General features: G+C 43.4%; 1 protein-coding gene across 1 annotated transcript; it reads right to left on the bottom strand.

The window, feature by feature from the left end:
- Positions 1-1,274: 1,274 nt before the first annotated feature.
- On the bottom strand, positions 1,275-19,517 carry LOC134346841 (RNA-binding protein 43-like). Its single transcript, XM_063048582.1, has 4 exons — positions 19,324-19,517; positions 13,465-13,678; positions 10,055-10,149; positions 1,275-7,361 (listed from the first exon to the last, which is right to left on the bottom strand). The coding sequence occupies exons 2-4, from the start codon at positions 13,676-13,678 to the stop codon at positions 6,291-6,293; spliced, it is 1,380 nt and encodes a 459-aa protein (XP_062904652.1). The 5' UTR covers positions 19,324-19,517; the 3' UTR covers positions 1,275-6,290.
- Positions 19,518-21,777: the final 2,260 nt, after the last annotated feature.

Here is a 21,777-nt window from a genome sequence, read left to right as displayed (position 1 = left end):
TCCTTCCTGATGGTAAGTGAGAGAAGGACATGTCCAGGATCGATGTTGCTATTTATGCTCCACAGGAGACTCCTGCACCACCTAACTACACCATCATTTGATTAACCCTACAAGCAAATGCTGTGACTTTTCATGCGGTCTGACTGCCTTAAACCACTCATTCTGTCTGGTGAAATTAGACTTACCCAGGGAGATGTTTGGCACATGGTCTACAAGTTATGATTATTCTGTGAGTACATCTACATCAGGGTGTTGTTTTACTAATCTGCAGGAAATCTCTGCCACTCTAGATTTGCGAAGACTTCGCAAGATCCACTGCGAATGGTCTCTGAATTTGGTGTCCAGTCCCGGGTCACTGCCACGGGGAACATGCAATGCCTGCTATGTGCTCTTTTTAGTTTGCCACAGACCATTCAGGTTCAGACCTTTGCAATCTCTTACATTAAATTATTTGGAAAGTTCGGAGTTGCAGTAACCAGTAACATTCGTAAATGTAATAATAGAGATGAGTACATCTACATCAACAAAGTTACAAAGAAGGTATGACAATGGCTATATTTCATTAAGAGTTTCAGATTTGGTATGTCATCAAAAACACTTGCAAATCTCTAGAGGTACCATGGAGAGCATTCTAACTGGCTGTATCACCATCTGGTCTAGGAGGGCAGGGGGTCGGGGGGGGGGCTGCTGCACAGGATTGAAATGTGCTGCAGAGTTGTAAACTTAATCAACTCCATCATGGGCATTAGCCTCCGCAGTATCCAGGACAGCTTCAAGGAGTGATGCCTCATAAAGGCAACATTATTAAGGACCCCCACCACCCAGGTCATGCCTTTTTCTCATTGCTACCATCAGGTAAGAGGTACAGAAGCCTGAAGGCACACACTCAGCGATTCAGGAACAGCTTCTTCTCCTCTGCCATCAGACTTCTGAATGGATGTTGAACCCATGAACACTATCTCCTCACAACTTTTTAATTTCTATTTTACACTACTATATATATATATATACATACATACACACAAAGAAACTGCCTAGAATTTCTCTACCGCATAGCCCTCTATTTTTCTAAGCTCCATGTACCCATCTAAGAGTCTCTTAAAAGTCCCTATTGTATCAGCCTCGATCACCTTCACTGGCAGTGCCTTCCACCCACCCACCATTCAGCTTCTGTCTATATTATTATGTATTGCATTGTTGTAGCGTGAATGAAGTCGCCAGAGAAAATTACTGGTAGATACAAAGCAGCTTCTTTATTCGACAAAACTAGGTACAGCAGCACCATAAGGAGGCGTTTCTGGTCAAAAGGTCTCGCTGCCTCAACGTGGGGCTCCATATTTTATGTGCCAAACATCAAGGGGCAATTCCATATATACAATGTATTGATAATGCTTTCTTTCAAACAACATATAATCCTCACACCTCCTGATTCACATCCACACCACAGACATCCAAATGAATTTTAATCAGCATTATCTGGTCTGAGATTCACAGCTTTTAAGAACTCATTGTTCAGAGCTGCACACCAAATTAAATCCACAATATATATTCAGATGTGAAGACTGGTAGCCAAAGCCAACTTCTAAATGTGTGTGTCCTAAACACAAAAATCACTCTTAACAGCATTGTACTGCTGCTGCAGTCAATGAATTTCACAACATATGCAGGTGATATTAAACCTGATTCTGATCAATAGTTTTGTTTTGCAAATACAAATGTGTCCTTGTGAACTGATGGATTTAACAGATCCAATTACAAACGAGGAATATGAAAAATTAAAAAGTTCCATGTATTCAATCAAAAGTACTCAAAGGTTTAATTGATTAACTAAACTATAAATAAATTATGTAGGGCTAGGACAGAAAACAAACTGCACAACCAAAGCTGTCTACATGTGTTCAGCTAAAAAGAATGTATGTGGAGATTGGGGAATGGTGGCCAGCAAAACCTCTACAAACCACCTCGATAGACTTGCATTGTGCTCTCCACCCGTCTCTGGTACTGTTCCACCAGCTCTGGTATTTGGCTTTCTTACCCTCAATCTGGTCTTCCCAAGGCCATGCCAGATTTTTTAATATCAGTTATTGAGATACAGCATGGAATAGGCCCTTCAGGCCATGTCGCCAAACAACCCCCAATTTAACCCTAGCCTAATCATGGGACAATTTACAATGACCAATTAACCTACCAACTGGCACGTCTTAGGACTGTGGGAGCAAACTCATAAGGTCACAGAGAGAACATACAAACTCCTTACAGGCAACGGTGGGAATTGAACCCAGGTCGCTGACACTATAAAGCATTGTGATAACCACTCTGCTATTGTGGGCATGACTGCCACACAGTTAATCTAATAATGAATTTGAATAAACTGCCACAATGGAACACACAACACTGAGCACTGATAAAACCTTTATATGATATTTTATGGTTCATTAGATTACAAATACAGATTCTTGATTTCACACCCCCATAACGATAATGAACGTCTTCCATAATGAAACCTGCCATTTAAAGTGAGCATTATTTTCCTTATTAGGGAAATTTAGTTCAACAATTACAAAACATTTCATATTTAAATATTTATAAAATATTCCTTTCTAATCATTGCACAATCACTACCACATGAGGAAATTTACATAACATGGAATTCCCACTGGTCTGGCTTCAAATCAAAAATCAAAATCAGGTTTCAATCTTAAAATTAAATTATTAATAAGATTTCCTTCCTATTATGCTTGGATGTTACCAATTACAAAAATACGTTGCAAGCAAAGTATAAGACTGTGAATTTATTTAAAGTAATAATAAGCAAAAAAGGATCTAGTGCATTCCCAGCATTTATGACAAATAAACTCTTCTTGGGTTTCCAGCTGGATACAGGTATTAACTTTAACCAATGTAACTCTGCCATCTTCATCAGGGATGATGCCTGGGCATGTCTAGTCTGCTGGTATTCTGTTCCCTCAGAATGGTTACAAGGTGAAGGAAATCAATTGGGTTCTTAAAAGGGCCAACGGGGAAAAAAAACAGGAAACTTAACAATGAGGAGGAACCCGTTGCTCCAGCTTATATTTCCAGTTTCTGGAAGGATTGCCAGGAGCCTGAAGAAGTTCCAGATTAATACCAGCCACAAACCTGTAAAGAAGCTCAAATCATAGCTCATGCAGGTCAAAAATGACCTGGGACTCAGGTCAGCTTGCGTTTGCAGGATTCCCCGTGAATGCGGAGCAGTGTAGATCAGCACGGTGGAAACCCACATTAAGGAGCACAGGAGGTGTATCCTTTTGGGTTACCCAGAGAAATCGGTGGTAGTAAAACATTGCATTAGGATTGACTTTGATGGCACAAAACTACTGTGCCACGCCAGTGGCATTTGGGATGGCCTGCTGAAGGAAGCCATTTAAATAAAACTAGAAGAAAAGAATTTTAACGAAGAGCTCACTCTAAGTAAGAACTGAAATTCATCTGTAAACAAGGTGGGACAGTGGAAACCTGACTGCATGAGGACTATCCAACAAGGAAGGATGAAGGATGGGGATAAGACATACCTAGGCATCATCCCTAATGAAAATGGCAGAGTTTGTCGTCAAAGCCAATACCTGTAGCCGGCTGGAAGCCTAAGAAGAGTATGTTCCTAATAATAAGCACTCTGAATCTAGAAACAATATGTACAACTATTTTCTTTTTTAAAGGTGCAGATTGCAAATGATTTTCTACTTTTAGAATTATAATCTCATTACAATTCAGAAAACGTTTGCAGTTTCTCGAAACCCTAGTGTTGGAAATTACAATACACAGTGGGCAACTTGAGATAAAGTAAATTCATTGTAAACCCATATTGGACGATCCATTTGTACAAGGGACATAGTGCAGCAGCTGTAAGATAAAAACAGAAGAGATTCTGCAGATGCTGTAAGTCCAGAGTAACACACACACAGAATGCTGGAGGAACTCAGCAATATTCTGATGAAGGGTCTTATGCCGAAAGGGCAACTGTTTATTCCTCTCCATAAATCTACCTGGTTCCTTGAAGTTGTTAAAGCCAGGGAGGGTAAAGGGAACAAGCTCTCACTACCTATTAAATGCTCCCATGGTGTCCACCTCAAAATGCCTCTGACCACCAAGTCCAGCTCCTGGTCTTCACATGTGTCTTAGCTGCTAAGTCTGGCAGAACCATTTCCACAGACAGGAGAAGGGGCAGATATGGGTTACTGGTGCCTTAAAACCAGTCACTTTGGGCAGATGGGGCTTGTCAGTCATAATTGGTAGCTCATCCTGGAGAAGAAAAACTCGGCCTCTGCTGCCTTGCATCTATACCCACTTACGGGGAAGGGAAGGCTTCAGGAGTAAACCCCAAGGGGAAATCCAGAGCTGGAGTCCCTAAGACAATCCTACACTGAGTGCCATGTGGACTGGCAACTCCTGTGACTCTGCTGGTGCCAAACTGTATCGGTCTCTGCCGTTCCTTTGTATTCATCAGCCTCGTGGAGAAGGGGAGCTTGCTACATGGGCAACAGCTTGCTCTCCATATTGAACTGCCCTGGCTTGTGTATCACGTAGATAGCAGGGACGTCACATCCATGGTCGACCCTAGCCAATGGAGGGGTCGTATATAGATGATGCCTGACCTACTGTGTGTGTTACACCAGATCCAAGATTGCCAGTTGTCAACAAGTCGCACAGCTTCTACATAGAAGTGTCAGCTTCCTAACCCATTTTGGAATATAACTATGAAGGCAATAAGTTCTGCAGATGCTGGAAATCATGAGCAACACACACGTGCTGGAGGAACTCAGCGGGTGAAGTAGCATCTATGGAGGGAAATGAACAGTTGACATTTTGGGCAGAGGCCCTTCATCAGGACTGGAAAGGTAGGCGACAGAAAACCCAAATAAATTAAAAAAGTAGGGTGGGGGAAGAGGAGCACAAGCTGACAGGTGATAGGTGAGTCCAGGTGAGAGGGTTACAGTAGGTGGGTTGAGGTATGAAAGAGAATGATGTGAGAAGCTAGGAGGTCAGAGGTAGAAGAAGCAAAGAAATGAACAAGGAGGAATCTGATAGGAAAGGACTGCAAACGATGGCATGGAGGGAAGATGATGATGAGACATGCAGCTTGTGAGAGCAGGAGAGGAGAACGGATGAGCAATCCATTGGAGTGAGGGGAAATAAAAGGGTGCACATGGGGAAGGAAAAAAGGGGAGTGGTTACTAGAAGTTACGAGAAATCAATGCTGATTCTGTCAAGTTGCAGACTACCAAGATGGAATATGAAGTGCTGCTCCTCCAACCAGCACCTGACTCATTGCGGCAGCACAGCAGGCCAAGAACAGGCACGTCAGTGTGGGAATGGGAAGCGGAATTGTAATGGGTGGGCAACTGGATATCCTGGCTGTTGCTGTGGGTGGAGCGAAGATGACTGACAAAGCAAACCCCCAATCTGCATCAGTTCTCACTGATGTAGAGGTGGCCATGTCTGCAGCACCAGATTCAATAAACTACACAAAATAAGAGACTCGCAGGGGAAGTACCGCCTCACCTAGAAGGACTGTCTAGGGGCCAGAACAGTGGTGAGAGGGAGGTGTAGGGGCAGGTGTAGCACTTAGCAGAGTTGCAGGGATAAATGCCTGGAAGAGGTCGGTGAGGAGGAACGCGAGTACAAGAGAATTATGACAAGCACGATTTGTGTGGAAAGCAGAGTGGGGGGGGGTTGGGAACCCACTGGAGATGGCAGAGTTTGCGATGTATGATTAGCTGTGGGGTGGTAGGTGAGGACAGGAGGAACTCAATCACTATTACATTGGGAAGAGTTAATGGGGTGAGGGCAGACATGCAGAAAATGGAGGAGATATGGGTGAGGGCACCACTGATAATAGTGGAAGAGAAATCCCATTTTCTGGAAAAAAAAAGGTTTGGATGTCCTGGAATGGAACAGCTCATCCTAAGAACAAACGCTGTGAAAGCAGAGGAACTGAGAGAGGGGAATAGCATCATTACAAGCAACTGGGTGGGAAGAGGCGTAGTCAGTGGATTTGCAGTTGGTGTCGGTTGATAATCTGTCTCCTGAGATGGAGACAGACAGAAAGGTGAAATGGACTGAGTTCACAATGCATGCATTGAAACTGGCATGTGGTGCACCAGGCTGAGAAAATAACAATTGCAAATGAATTATCTTTTTTCCTCCCCCCATGTATTTTAGAAAAATTATGCCATCCACAAACACAAAATTAACCTGCAGTTTACCCAATCAAAGAAATGACTGCCACTCGCTCAGTAGTGCACACTGGTCGATCAGACCTTAGAACTGTTCTTGACCGTCTGTTTTCTGTGGCATTCACTGGGTAATGATGCACCTGCACAATCAGACGAACTTTCCTGCTTCCCATGAGGAACACTCTTGGGACGTTGGAACCTGCCACTCTGGTCCGTCATATGTCCATTGAAGTTGCATGGCAGGGTGCTGTCAAAGGGCCTGCGCACATTCGATGCACGTGCAGAGTCTGAACCCATACTCTGAGCAAACTGATGCATGCTTTCAGTTGATGTCAGGTGACTTGGGTATACATATGGTGCTCGATTAAGATCTGACCGCACCATCTCATCCACCTTCCTTATGAATTGTTTGCAATCATCTTGGTTTCCTATAAGTGTCACATAATCATCACTGAAGCGAACAAGAACAGCATCGAAGGTCTGCATGATTGTTTTACATGCCGTTAATGTCTTGCTCTTCAGTCTGTCTCCGTCCAGTCTTATTCTCTCAATCACTAGGATTTTCTGCATTTTGCTGATGAGCATTTCCAATTCGTACTTTGCCAGTTTCAGATCAGATGGTTTCAATCTACTAGGTTCAAATAGGTGGAGAAATGTTATATTATCGTGGTTTACTGGTTTGGCATTCACACAATTAACACTAAGTAACTGTTCATACTGCTTTTTACAAATCTTATCAATGTATGAAAAAATATCTGCATCTAGAATAATCGTTGATTCCTCCTGGAATTCAGCAGGATCCAAGGTATCCCTGTCTCCATAATTCGGTGATGCTGTATACTGTTGATGGACTGACCATGTTGCATAATTATGCGGAGACATTCCAGACTTCCCTTCTGAGTCATCTATTCCAGCTTTCATTGTGGAGTCTTGGAAATTAATTCCTCGGCGTTCACCTATTGTTTTATGAAGTTCTTTTCTAAGTTCTTTCAACGCAGAGAAGGAGCCCGAAACATGAAGCTTTCCATCGTGCCTCTGAGAAAACTGTAAGTTTCTGTTGTTGCTTCTAAATGCTCTACAAACATCTTCCACTTTCGAACTGTTCTCAAACATTGAGAAGTCCACATCAACTGCGACAGCTGAAAAGACCTGTGAATAACACACAAGTTTAACTATTATTTATAATGTGGCATGGATTGTCTTGTAATATGAACTGTCATAGGGCTACTGAAAACGACAGTCCTGCCTGCAAGTGGAGTAGAGGCAGAAATGCCACATTTATAAAGTGCTTTGGATCACCACTTGGAAGGGCTAGGGAGTAGAAAATAAACTTTTGTAGGCTGGCACAGGGATCGAACAGGGAAAACTGTCGTCTCAAACTCCTAGAAACATGGGTTCAATCCTGACTCCAGTACTTCTGCCCTCTGTTAGCAGATTCGTCCTGTGACAATGTGGGGCTTTCCCCCAAAGGGCCCCAGTTTCCTCCCACCCCCCCCCACATCCTAAAGAATTGGTAGGGTATTTGGCTACTGGGAATTGAGTGGTAGAATCTGAGGGAAGTTCATCATGCAGGGGAGTCTAGAATGAAGCATTCCTGTGCTGACAGTTACACAGCAATGTGTTAGCCTTTGAATAGAAAATTCCTCAAATAAATCTCACTAAAAGTCTAAATATTATCCCACTGGTTCTGAAAAATGTTTTTTTGACCCATAACCTCATGACTTAAGATGCAACAGCAGGTGTAGGTCAGACCACTTTCCAAGTCTGCTCTACAGTTCATTACGATCAGAGGAAATCTTGCACGGAACCACACCACCGCTTATGCCTTCCTGCCTGTCCTTTCATGTAATTGTGATTATTCCTGACTCCATTAATATCCTGAAATATATAGATCTGTTTTTGGAATAGCCTCCACAGCCTCTTAGTCAGGGGTTTGCAACCTGGGTTCCATGGACCCCTTGCTTAATGGCATAAAAAAGGTTGGAAACCCCTGCTCTAAATGACAAAATGGCTCTATTTCTATCCTAATCGACCTACCCCATACTGGGTCCTCTGCACCAAGATTCCTCAAACAGGGCAAACATCTTCCCTGAAGTAATCCCTTTAAGACCATAAGACGTAGGTATTATTAAGCCATTCAGCCCATCAAGTCTGCTCTGCCATTCAATCATTCTCCTGCCTTCTCCCTGTAACCTTTGATGCCCTGACTAACCAAGAACCTATCAACCTCCACATTAAATAAACCCAATGTGGCAGTGAATCCCACAGATTCACCACTCTCTGGCTAAAGAAATTCCTCCTGTTTAAACTTCAATAAAATTAGCAGAACCACTTTGCATACCCTGTAAAATAAGATGCAATCTCCACTCATTTTTGTCAACTCTAAAGAATACAGTCCCAGTAGTCCCAGTTTACAGTCTCTCTTCATATAGGAACTGCCACGCTGGCCTTCATAACAAGGGGAATTGAGTATAAGAGAAAAGAGGTCCTTCTGCAGCTGTACAGGGCCCTGGTGAGACCACACCTGGAGTACTGTGTGCAGTTCTGGTCTCCAAATTTGAGGAAGGACTTCTTGCTATTGAGGGAGTGCAGCGTAGCTTCAGAAGGTTAATTCCTGGGATGGCGGGACTGTCATATGTCGAAAGATTGGAGCGACTGGGCTTGTATACTCTGGAATTTAGAAGGCTGAGAGGGGATCTTATTGAAACATATAAGATTATTAAGGGATTGGACACGCTGGAGGCAGGAAGCATGTTCCCGCTGATGGGTGAGTCCAGAACCAGAGGCCACAGTTTAAGAATTAGGGGTAGGCCATTTAGAATGGAGTTGAGGAAAAACTTTTTCACCCAGAGAATGGTGGGTATATGGAATTCTGCCCCAGAAGGCTGTGGAGGCCAAGTCTCTGGATGCTGTCAAGAAAGAGATGGATAGAGCTCTTAAAGATAGCGGAATCAAAGGTTATGGGGATAAGGCAGGAACTGGATACTGATAGTGGATGATCCGCCATGATCACAGTGAATGGCAGTGCTGGTTCGAAGGGCCGAATGGCCTACTCCTGCAACTATTGTCTATTGCCATATCTGGAACCAGTCCAGTGAATCTTTAACGCACTCTTCCTGTAGGAACTACATTCTTTCTAGGGTAAGGAAGCTAAAACAGTACAGGCACAATCCCAACCAGGGCCCATATAATAATAAAAAGACTTCAAATCCTTCCACATTAAGGCTTAACACACCTTTGCTCTCTCAGTAATTTCTTCTGCATGTGTGATGGCGTTCAGGGATTTGATTACAAGCATACGCAGACCAATGAATCATCAATACTTAGCAATATCCCTCAGATTAACAAATTTTCAAATTAAATAACATTTTTTTAAAAACTTTACTTATTTTATGTTCTCTGTGCACTTCAAAAAAAGCACCATTTTCTTTGTGATGTTTAGTATTCGCAACTACTTGCTTTTACTTAAACTGTAAATAAATAAGAAACTCAACTATATCATACAATTAGAATAATTACAATTGTAATTAATTCCAATTACAATATAATTAGTATAACAGTTGAATAACTTATTCAAAAAGTGGTGGACAACACACTGCAGATTGGGAAGGGATCTGCAGAGCATCGAACCTAGCTGCTTGAAGACAAAAGTGGGGCATACGCAAGTTACCAGAGTTGGAGGAACAAGGTTGCAGGCAGCTTGTAGTGCTGGGAAGGATATAGGTGTAGGGAAAGCCAAGGCTGCAGAGGAACTTAAACGTCAGAATGAGAAATTGAAACAAAGAAACAGTGAACCAGGAGCACGAATAGATCAAACAGCAGATTTGGCTGCAGGCACTTACATCCGGGCTTTTCTGTGCGATTTTCAATGGATATTTCTTTTGGAGCAGTTTGTCTTCGAACACATGCTGATCACGTCCCAGGACGCTATCCATAACTTTAAAAAAAATGCATTTGATGATAAACAAATATTTTTTAGACAACGCCATGTTATTTCAATGGACTGGAAGGTAATCCTGTCCAAGAGCTTTTGAAATACAGTCATCATCAGCTGTTCTAATAATATGGGGGAGTGAGCGTGAGAGAGGGAACCTGGTCAAAGTCAAAGTAAATTTTATTATCAAAGTCCATATATGTCACCATACACTACCCTGAGATTCAATTTCTTGCAGGCATTCACAGGAAAAGAAAGAAATGCAATAGCATTTATGAAAAACTATACATAAACAAAGACTGACAAACAACCAATCATGCAAATAATAATTTAAAAAACGTAAATATATAATACTGAGAATGAGCTTAAAGTCCTTGAAAGTGAGTCTATAGGTTGTGAATGGAGTCTAGCAGTGAGGTGAGAAGTTATCTCTGCTGGTTCAGGAGTCTGAAGGTTGCAGAGTAAAACTGCTCCTGAACCTGATCGTGTGGGACCTAAGGCTCCTGCCCAATGGTAGAAGCAAGAAGACAGCACGGCTTGAATGATGGGGGTCGTTGATGATGGACGCTGCTTTCTTGTGGCAAAGCTCCCTGTAGATGTGCTCAATGGTGGGTGGGGGGGGGTGCTTTGTCTGTGTCAGACTGGGCTGTATCTACCACTTTTTGTAGATTTTTCTTTCCTGGGCATTGCTGTTTCCAAACTAGGCTGTGATGCAACCAGTCAGGATACTATCCATGATGCACTTATGGAAGTTTGTCAAAGTTTTTGGTAACAATGCAAATCTACGCAAACTTCAAGAAAGTAATGGCTGTCATGCCTTCATTGTGATGGCATTTACATGCTGTATGTATACGTATGAGTGTACATGTGAGTAACTTAAAAGATCTAAAATTAACTTAAAAAAGATACCAAAGCAGGGACATGGTGTTTGTTGATGAGCAGTCAGAAACACCAAATGGAGAACATAAAGACTAACAGACCTGGACTGTTTCAGTGCTCTGCTTTCCCTGCTTTTGAATGGATGTTTGCTAATAATTTTATATTTACTTACAGTTACAATAGATACAAAGACTCAAAGTACATTTACTGCCAAAGTACGTAGTCTACAACCCTGAAATTCATCTTCTCCACAGACAGCCACGAAACAAAAGAAAAAAAACATCAAACCAACTCCAAAAACAAATTGCTCCAAACAAAAAAAAACAAATTGGCCCATCTCCCTCTAAACGAGTGAAAAACACCAAATATAAAAACACCAATCCACAAAGTCATTGAAAGAATCCAGGCATATTCAGTACAGCTCAGTTCAGTTCAATCTAGTGCTGCGTCGTTCGTTATCTGCAGGCTGCCCCGATCAACATCACACAAAATAGCAACAAAATAAAAAGGGGTGGCCAGATACTGAATGCAAGTATTTACTGCTTCACTAACACTCAGACTGCAGTCCAGCAAGAACTATTAAACGGGCTAGTAGGATTTACGTGACACTGTGTTTATCTCTAACAAGAAAACCTGACCATCGACCTTTAACATTTATCATGTGACCATTCCAGAGGGCCCACCATTACCAGTCATTAACTCACAATTATACAGCATGGAGACAGGTCTTTCAGCCCATCGTGTCTATGCTGGCCAACATGCTCATCTAAGCTAGTCCCATTTGCCTGCAATTGGCCCATCTCCCTCTAAACAAGGAGTTCACCACCTTTTTATGCCATGGACCCCTACCATTAACCAAGGGGTCCGTGGACCCAGGTTGGGAACCCCTGCTCTAAACCTTTACTATCCATGTACCTGTCCAAACATGGTTTAGATTTTGTTACTGTATCTGCCTCAACAATGTTCTAGCACAGCTTGTTCCATATAAACACCACTCTTGGTGTGAAGAAGGTGCTCCTAAGATCCCTTTTAAATCTTTTATGTCTCAATTTAAGCTTATATCCTGTAGTTTTTTTTAAGTAAAAGACTATATATTCACCTCATCTATACCCCTCATGATCTTTTTCAGCCCTCATTCTTGTACTCTCCACAGAATTAAGCCCTAGCTTGTTCAACTTTGTTCTATAATTTAGGCCCTCAAGTCCTTATCAATCTATTTAGCACTCTTTCCAATTTAATTCTGATAAAAGGGTAACTAAAACTGTGCGCTACTCTCCAGGTATGGCTTCACCAGTACAACTGCAACATAATGGGCCCACTCCTATACTCAATGCCCTGACTGTAGGCCAGTGCACTAAACACCTTCTTTACATAGAACAGAGAAGGGTACAGAACAGAACAGGCCATTTGGCCCACAATTTTGTGCCAAACCAGCTAAAAAGCACATCGAAAACACCTAAACAATAATCCCTCCTACCTACACCATGTTTATATCCCTTCATCTTCCTTACATCTATGGACCCCCTACCATGAAACAAGGGGTCTGGTGAACCCGAGGTTAAGAACCCCTGTATCTAGGACAAGGACAGGGACATGGAATTGCTACCATCTAGTCTCCCCTTTGTGCTACACACTATCTTAACTAGGGAAACAACATTGTTTCCTCATCATTGCTGGCTCCAAATCCTGAAGACCCTCCAAACCAATGGCAACACCTTGACCGGAAAGGCTGTAGCAGTTCAGGCGGGCACCTCACTGCTGCCCCCTTAAGGGCAATCAAAGAAAAACAGAAAAAATAAATCAGCTTGACTTGTGACTTCCGAATCCTATGGATGAAAGAAAAAGTAATCTGATACGCCCCACAGATAAAGAACATGACGCAAAAAAAACCACACTACTGCTAACAAGACAAAACATGGTGAAAAAGAGTCATATACTTAAAACTAATGGGCAGGGCAGCTAGATAAATTAGCTAAAAGACAAGAAAATTAGCTAGATTGAGCAGTAAGAAGTCTGTGGTAGGTCACATAAAAACAGTGGTCTGCATCATTGACACTGGGGAGAACAGAAAGAAAGAACTACAAAAGACTATCCTTAATAAAAGCAGGTTTATGAAGACTGACATCATCGGGATGGGAAACAAAGATGAATACAGTAATTCCCAAATGCTGTGACAGAGCAAGAAGGTACATTTCAAGTTTAAATCTGCAGTCCTTCTTCAGTCCCTTACTGTGACACCATCATTCATTAACACCAAAAATAAAAGCCCCAGATTACCATACCTACACTGACGGCATTGCCCAAGCAAAATTCACCTTACACTTGGTTTCTGTGGGAAACACACCAGAAAATCTATTGGTATTTTGAGATGTATTTATGGGGTAGATAGAGGTCACCACACACTGGTCTTTTCTTCCATTCATTGCTCTATAAACTTACCTTCCTTCTTTTCAAATATAACATAAGCAACACCAGGGATATCAGTTGGATAGATGACATCTTCCACCTCACCACCCCCATTCCTCGGCCTTAAGAAATGAATGGTGAGTTTGTCAGTCATGATTGCGTCAGAGAACTTATCATCAGGGAAGCCCGACACAGCAATGGTCCTCTCTGCCCAGTCTGACTCCATTTTCAGAGAGGCTTGGAGCATCTGCAGTGATACAAGAAACCATATGTTACCGCGATAGTTAGCAATCCAATAAGCTCGATAGCTGAAATACAAATGCTGGAACATTTAGCAGATCAGGAACTATCTGTGGAAAGAGAAACAGATGTAATATCGATGGTCCTTTATCACTGCAGCTCCACTTTCAACACTTGTAGGCAAACTCATCTCCGAAGACCCAACTTTGCAACTGGATCCATGACTTCCTGACCGACAGACAACTATCAGTAAGGATGGGCAGCAACACTTCTACCATGATGTTTTCTCAACACTGGTGCCCACGAGGGAAGTTCTCAGCCCCTGTTCTACTCCTTATACACTCATGATTGCGTGGCCAGATTCTGATCTATCTCCTTCTACAAGTTTACAAATAACACTACTGCAGAGGGCCATATTTCAATTAGTGCTGAGACAGAGTACAAGGAGACAGAGCCGGTGAAATGCTGTCATGACAACCACCTTTCCTACAATGTCAGCACGAAAGTGCACATGCTTCTGCTTACATCAACGGTGCTTTGATTCTGCCAACAACAATGGCGTTGTTGGCAAATTTAAATATGGCATTAGAGCTGTACTTCACTACACAAACATAGGCATAAAGCAAATAGAGCAGGGGGGCTAAGCACCTAAGAACACAGGCTTGTAGTGCACATGTGCTGATGGAGACTGTAGAGGAGATGTCGTCGTTAATCTGTATTGACAGAGGTCTGCAAGTGAGGAAATCAAGGATCCACTTGCACATGGAGGAACTGAGGCCCAGGTCTTGAAGTTTAGTGATGAGTTCAAAGTTCAAATTTCAAATTAACTTTTACTATCAAAATACATATATATCATTTACAACCGAGATTCATTTTCCTGTGAGCATACTCAGCAAATCTGTAGGATTAGATTAGATTATGAGGAACACGCAGTCTTCTTTTATTGTCATTTAGTAATGCATGCATTAAGACATGATACAATGTTCCTCCGGTGTGATATCACAGAAACCCAAGACAGACCAAGACGAAAAACTGACAAAAACCACATAATTATAACATATAGTTACAACAGTGCAAGCAATACCGTAACTTGATGAAGAACAGACCATGGGCACAGTAAAAAAAAAGTTCGGTCTCTCGAAAGTCCCATCATCTCACGCAGACAGGAGAAGGAAGAAAACTCTCTTCCTGCCATGAGCTTCCAGCGCCGCAAACTTGCTGATGCAGCTTCCTGGAAGCACCTGACCACAGTCCGACTCTGAGTCATCCGAAAACTTCGAGCCTCCGACCAGCCCTCTGACACCGAGCACCATCTCTGCCGGGCTCTTCGGCCCCAGCCCCAGCAACCAGCAACAGGCAAAACCGAGGATTTGGGGCCTTCCCTCCGGAGATTCTCGATTGCACAGTAGCAGCGGCAGAGAACCAGGCATTTCAGAAGTTTCTCCAGATGTTCCTCTGTGCTTCTCACGTCTGTCTCCATCAAATCAGAATTGTGCATGGCCCCTATTTAACAAATACGGTATCATTTCACCGGACAGGCCGCACGCACTGCGTGGCGCCACCATCTTCTCCCGACAGTAACTATAACAGGATCAGTGAAAGATCAACCAGGGTGCAGAAGACACCGAACTGTGCAAATGCAAATATAAATAAATAGCAATTAATAACGAGAACATGAGATAATAAATAAAGAGTCCTTAAAGTGAGATCATTGGTTGTGGGGTAGCATCTGATCTTGAACCAGGTGGTATGAGGGGATGGTGTTGAATGCTGATCTGCAGTCAGTGAAAAGCATCCTGATGTATGCATCTTCAGCATCAAGATGTTCCAGAACTGATTGAATACTCACCCCCCACTCCACTCCCTGTACACTCATGACTGCCTGGCCAGGCTAAAGAAATTGGGCATGACCCATATGACACTCACCGATTTTTAAATCAAGCCACCACAGACAGCAACCTATCTGGGTGCATTGCAGGTTGGTAAGGCATCTTGCTCTGCAAGTATCACCCCGTTACTGGATGGATGTTGAGGTTTTAGAGAGGATGCACATCATGGAAAACAGCTGCCCCTCCATGGCCTCTGTCTACACTTCTGTTTCAGTAAAGCAGCCAATATAATCAAAGATCTTACCCATGCAGGGCATTCACTCCCCTCCACAACTGGCATAAGATACAAAAGCAGAAAGCAGGATAGCCTTTATCATGCTGTCATAGGACTATTGAACGATCCCCTAGTATGATGTAATGGGCTCTTGACCTCACAATCTACTTTACTGTGACCATGCACCTTATTGTCTAGCTCAGGGGGTTCTCAAACTTTTTTTATGCCATGGACTAATACTATTAATCAAGAGGTGAGAGGATCCCAGGATGCGATCCCCAGTGTAACTGCTCTGCACTCTCTCAGTACTGTTACTTTACTCTGTACTGTGATTGTTTCACCTTCTACCATCTCAGTGCAGTGTTATGAATAGATCTGTATGGACAGAATGCTAGACACGTTTTCCAATGTGCCTCGGTTATGTATGACAATCATAAATCAACTCACTTCTCACATTGATGACTCTTCTTCAGAACTAGGACAATTTTAAAAATCTGCATGTTTAAACTTGCAGAGATGGGGGAGCAAAGGAAACATCTCCTACCGGGTCCAGGCACAGAAGATGAAAGTCATACACATAAAAATTGCTGGTGAACGCAGCAGGCCAGGCAGCATCTATAGGAAGAGGTACAGTCAATGTTTTGGGCCGAGACTTCAACTGTACCTCTTCCTATAGATGCTGTCTGGCCTGCTGCATTCATCAGCAATTTTTATGTATGTTGCTTGAAATTCCAGCATCTGCAGATTTCCTCGTGTTTGCGTGAGAGGAAAGTCATAGATTGCTGCCGACTAGAAGATGCTGGAGGTGTGGGCAGAGGAAGAGGAGGAGAAAATGTTCTGGAAGTATAAACACATAATAAAGCAGCTGCTGAAGGCCAGGGAGAAACAGCCAATACCCGAAAAACATTGTCCAAACCTGGCACTGCTTGAGCAATTTTGCAAGGAGGAATGGGCAAATCTTGCTCCATCACATTATCGATAAACAAAGTTAAGAGAGATTTATTCAAAAAGACTATTGGCTGTAATAGCTGCAAGAGGTAGCTCAACCAAGTACTGAGCAAAGGGAATGAATACTTTTAAACCGTTAACATTTCACTTCTTGAATTTTGAGCTTCTCATGCTTTACAATTTTCCTTGTTTTTCGGACTCTACTGTGGAAAAAAATGCATGTGATTCATAGATAAAACCTCTCAGATAAATTGATTCAAAATTCCTGGTTGTAGTACTCACCTATGTGAACAAAGGGTTGAGGGACTGAATACTTTTACAAGGCACTGTATCTTCAGGGTTGAAATGCCTAATACCAAAGGGAATGCATTGAAGGTGAGAGGATGTAAATTCAAAGACGATGCGAGGGGCAAGTTTTTTTTACACCAAGTATTGGGTTGGTCTATGCTCTGTGTCTCTTTTTCACACCATTTCTTTAATATGTATTGCTGAAGCTCCTTATCATTTGATCTGTCCTAATTTGTCCCCATATAGTCTTGTTTATCACATCTCATTCTTCTCCAATGCGGGATTTCCAATTGAAGCATTGACAATTCCTCCCTCCCCCCCCCGCCCCCCCACCACCTCAGAGATGCTGCTCCAGCCACTGAGCTCCTCCAGGAGGTTGCTTGCTGCTCCAAATTCCAGAAGCTGCGGTTCCTTGTGTCTCCAACTCTTCCTCAGTTCTGAGGAAGAGTTGCTGATCCAAAGTATTGACTGGTTTCTTTTTCCACATATGCTGCTTGACTATTAAGTCAGGTACAGCAATGGAGGCAGCCCAACTGGCCCATGCTGACCTAACTGCTAATCCAAGCTTGTCCCATTTGCTCATATCCCTCAATACCAGCGGTACCCAACCTTTGTTATGCCATGGACCAATACCATCAAGCAAGGGGTCCACGGGCTCCAGGTTGGGAACCCCTGTTCTAAACTTTTCTGGTCCATGTACCTGTCCAACTGTCTTTTAAAAGTACCTTCCTCAAAGTTTCCTCTGGCAGTTCAATCCACATAGATACTACCCTTATTTAAAAATAAGTTGCCCCTCAAGTTCTTAATAAATCTTTCGCCTCTCTCCTTGAAACTATTCCCTCTAGTTCTTGGCTCCTCAACTTTGGGAAAAAGACTGAGTTCATTCACCCTATACTATGTCTCTCATGATTTTATACTCCTTTATAAGATCACCTCGCAGTCTCCTGCACTCCACAGAATGAAGTCTTAGCCTGTCCAGTAACTCAGTCCTTCAATTCTTGGCAACATCCTTGCAAATCTTTCCTGTACTCTTTGGAATATAATAACATCTTTCCTATAGCAAGGTGCAGAAAACTGAACACAATACTACAAGTACAGCCTCACACTCTTGTACAACCGCTTGACTTCTATGCTCAATACCCTGAATGAAAACCACATGGAAGGCATTCAAGGTTGTTGAATTTTTTTTTGACAACTACAGAGCACGAAACTGTTTGACAAAATGCTTCAAGTACACAAAACCATGAAGTGCAAGATGTCACTGAAGATTCATTTCCTGCATTTCCACTTAGACCTCTTCCCTGCAATTCTTGGCACTGTCAGTGACAGTCATAATGAAAGGATTCACCAGGACATTGCCGTCATGGAGAAGTGGTATGGGGGGAACTGGAATCCACCAATGCTGGCAGATTATTGTTGGACATTTAAGCAAGAAGCCTCAGACACCGAGTACAAACAAAAATCATCAACAAAACATTTTTAGCTTAGTTGAACTATTTCAAAGCGTCAGCACCATTTTACAATTCAGCATATTATATTCAATAAGTCAATTTATTTCTCCAAATTCCTATGTGATGCAAGCAGTCTGAAATTATATTTGTGTATTGCTTCAAATGTTCCATCATAACCACAAAAAAGATTGAGATAGTAACACTTGCTAACTAACTTGGTCACCTCCCTATCTACTTGTGACTCCACTTCAGTGAAACATGATCCCTCGTATCTACGACACTCCCAGGGCCCTGCTGTTCACCGTGAATCCAGCTGAACACTTTTATCAAACCCAAAACACGATATTCTGTATCTCCTTCCGCAGACGCTGCCTGGCCTTGCAGATATTCGCAGCCCCTCTCCTCCTCCCCCGCTACCTTCTGTCGGTATTTTAGATTCCCCGGATTTAGATACATATTTCTTGCTATGCCTGCGGGGTTTGTTTACATCAGCATTGCTCTTCAAGTGTAAATACGTTTCATTTGGGTCTCAACTGTGATAAATAGTTGAAGAAAGACACAACTTGGGTCTGGTTAGAGGGTCAGCACAGACGAATGAATCGAGTGACTGTCTCCCCCAATTTCTATGTCTGCATGCACCACCAGGCCTATCTACTATCGCTGGAGAAAGAAACCGAAAGTGAAGCACTTTCGACGCTTGAGTTCAATTTTTTTTGGAAAAACTACCTTCATAAAACCACGGTGCAAATATGGCGTCAAATGTTACAAAGGAGTCACACAACATAAACGACACCCCCCTTTCTATATAAAACAGCGACGTTTTGTTTTGATTGGTGCCCTGTTCCGCTTGCCCCACACTCACCCAGCGGTGCTGCGGTCGGGCCCGACTGAACTGGCCCCCGCCACCGAACCCGAACGCCAAGGCGGAGACAGGGGGAGTCTCTGTCCGCGGTGACCGGCCGAGCGCTGCTCCTGTCCCGCCCCCTGTGCGGTGCCCGAGTCGGGCGGCGAGAAAGAAACAGCGCCGTGCGTGAACAGGTTGCGAGCGCAGCGCGTTGCCAAGAACGCGTTACATTGTTTTTTTCCCTCTCTCTCCCTGTTCAAATCGTCAGGCTAGCCAGCAATTATTTTCCGAAAAGGCATCGAACCATTGCAAGGACGTCACTGTCTCCTCGCTGACTACTTAAGTGACAAAGATCATTTTCTGGCCCTGCTTGCAGTATACCGAATTACTTTGTCAGCGTGATTAAAGTATGTCTATTATCAAAGTACGAAAATATTATACAACCTTGAGATTCGTTCCGGACTTAACCAGGTATTGTGGCAACGAACAGACCCGCCACGTTCATTCCCATGGCATCGGAGAGTCTTAAAAATGAAGGTGCAGATTTAGTGTTGTTACTGTTTCCCTGGATTCTGCAGAGATCCTCCTGGGGGAGGGAGGGGGGAACGCACACAAAGATCACCACTAGAGGGAGATAAAAAGAAGGAAATTGTTGAATTAGAATCATAAACACAGGAAATTCCGCAGATGGTAAACACAACCAAAGCAACTCCCGCAAAACGCTAGAGAAACTCAGCAGGTCAGGCAGCATCCATGGAAATGAATAAACAGTCCCGTCGTTTCAGACCAAGCCCTTTCTTCCCGGCTGGAAAGGAACGGGGGAGACGACGGAAATGAAAGGTGGGGGGAGGAGATGGAGGCTAGAAAGTGATAGGTGAAGCCAGGTGGGTGGGAAAGGTAAAAGGCTGGAGAAGGAGAAATCTGATAGGAGAGGAGAGTGGAAAGGACAAAGGGAAAAAGCAGGGCATCCAGGAGCAGGTGATAGGCAGATGAGAAGAGGTCAGAGTGAGAAATAGAAGAGGGGATGGGGAAAGTTTTTTTAACCGGAAGTTTCAGAAATTGATAATCATGCCATCAGGTTGGAGGCTACCAAGACGGAATATAAAGTGTTGCTCCTCCACCCTGAGGGTGGCCTCGTCGTGGCACAAGTGGAGTCCATGAATCGATATGTTGAAACAAGAATGGGAATCGGAACTGGCAGCAAAACTTAGACACCTCCTCTTTAATACCCCTCAAAGAGGACCCCACTCCAGACCATCTGAAAACTGTCTCTGACACCACTACTGTCCTCATCAACTCTGGACTAATTGCTGATGAGACATCAACCTGCTTGGTTTCAGCATTCAACACACATCAAAGTTGCTGGTGAACGCAGCAGGCCAGGCAGCATCTCTAGGGAGAGGTACAGTCGACGTTTCAGGCTGAGACCCTTCGTCAGGACTAACAGCATTCATCAGGCTTCAGCATTCCTCTATCTTCCTCAAACCTTACCACCTCTGAACACACTGCCCTCCACTCTCTCTGCACCAATTACAACCTGCAAATAGGGTGCTGTTGAAGTGTGGTGGACTGACCTCTATCTTGTTGAGACTAGGCATCAACTCTCAGACACCTCCTCTTACCTACCCCTTGAAAAGGATCCCACTCTGGCCAATCAGAAAAATGTCTCCAACTCCATCACCAACCTCATCAACTCTGGAGAACTGCCATCCACTGCCACCAAACTCATAGCTTCCTTACCCCACCCTGCTCATTTCTACCTTCTAGCCAAGATCCACAAACCTGACTATCTGGGTATGCCCATTGTTTCTTCCTGCTTGTGCCCCCCTGAACTTCTGTCTTCATATCTCGACTCCATTCTATCCACCTTGGTTCAGTCCCTTCCCACCTAGATCCATGAAACTTCTCATGCTCTCAATCTCCTCACTAATTTTCAATTCCCTGGCCCTGACCACCTCATTTTCACCACGAATGTCCAGTCCCTATGCAGCTATATTCCTCATCAAGAAGGTCTCAAAGCTCTCCACTTCTGAACAAAAGAACTAACCACTTCCCCTCCACCACCGCTCCATCTGGCAGAACTGGTCCTTACCCTCAACGATTTTTAGCTTGGCTCCTCCTACTTCCTCCAGACTTGAGGGGCAGCCATAGACACCTGCATGGGCCCCAGCTATGCCTGCCTTTTGGTTCGCTACGTAGAACAGTCCATGTTCCAAACCTTCTTCGGTAATGCCCATTCCAGGTTCCTTTCAGCCTTAACCCATGATCTCTAGCTGTAGTCTCACCCAACCTCGGTGGAAAAAGTCTGCTTGCACCTAACCTATCCATACCCCTCAATTTTCTACCTTCTAGGGAATAAAGATCTAACCTGTTCAACCATTCCCAGTAACACAGGTACTCGAATCCTGGCAAAATCCTTGTAAATTTCCACTTCACTCTTCCAATCTTATTTACATCTTTCCTCCAGGTAGA

The sequence above is a fragment of the Mobula hypostoma genome, chromosome 5 (genome assembly GCF_963921235.1).
Source record: "Mobula hypostoma chromosome 5, sMobHyp1.1, whole genome shotgun sequence".
Taxonomy (NCBI): domain Eukaryota; kingdom Metazoa; phylum Chordata; class Chondrichthyes; order Myliobatiformes; family Myliobatidae; genus Mobula; species Mobula hypostoma.
Note: the sequence above shows the minus strand (reverse complement) of the source record. Positions and strands in the feature narration are given on the sequence as shown.

What these genes read in the sequence shown, in the direction of transcription:
- LOC134346841 (XM_063048582.1), bottom strand. Translation starts at nt 13,678, where the DNA reads ATGCTCCAAGCCTCTCTGAAAATGGAGTCAGACTGGGCAGAGAGGACC. An exon ending in TATATTTGAAAAGAAGGAAG is followed by an intron (nt 10,150 to 13,464) that starts GTAAGTTTATAG and finishes TTTTTTTTAAAG; the next exon opens with TTATGGATAGCGTCCTGGGA. An exon ending in TCGCACAGAAAAGCCCGGAT is followed by an intron (nt 7,362 to 10,054) that starts GTAAGTGCCTGC and finishes TGTTATTCACAG; the next exon opens with GTCTTTTCAGCTGTCGCAGT.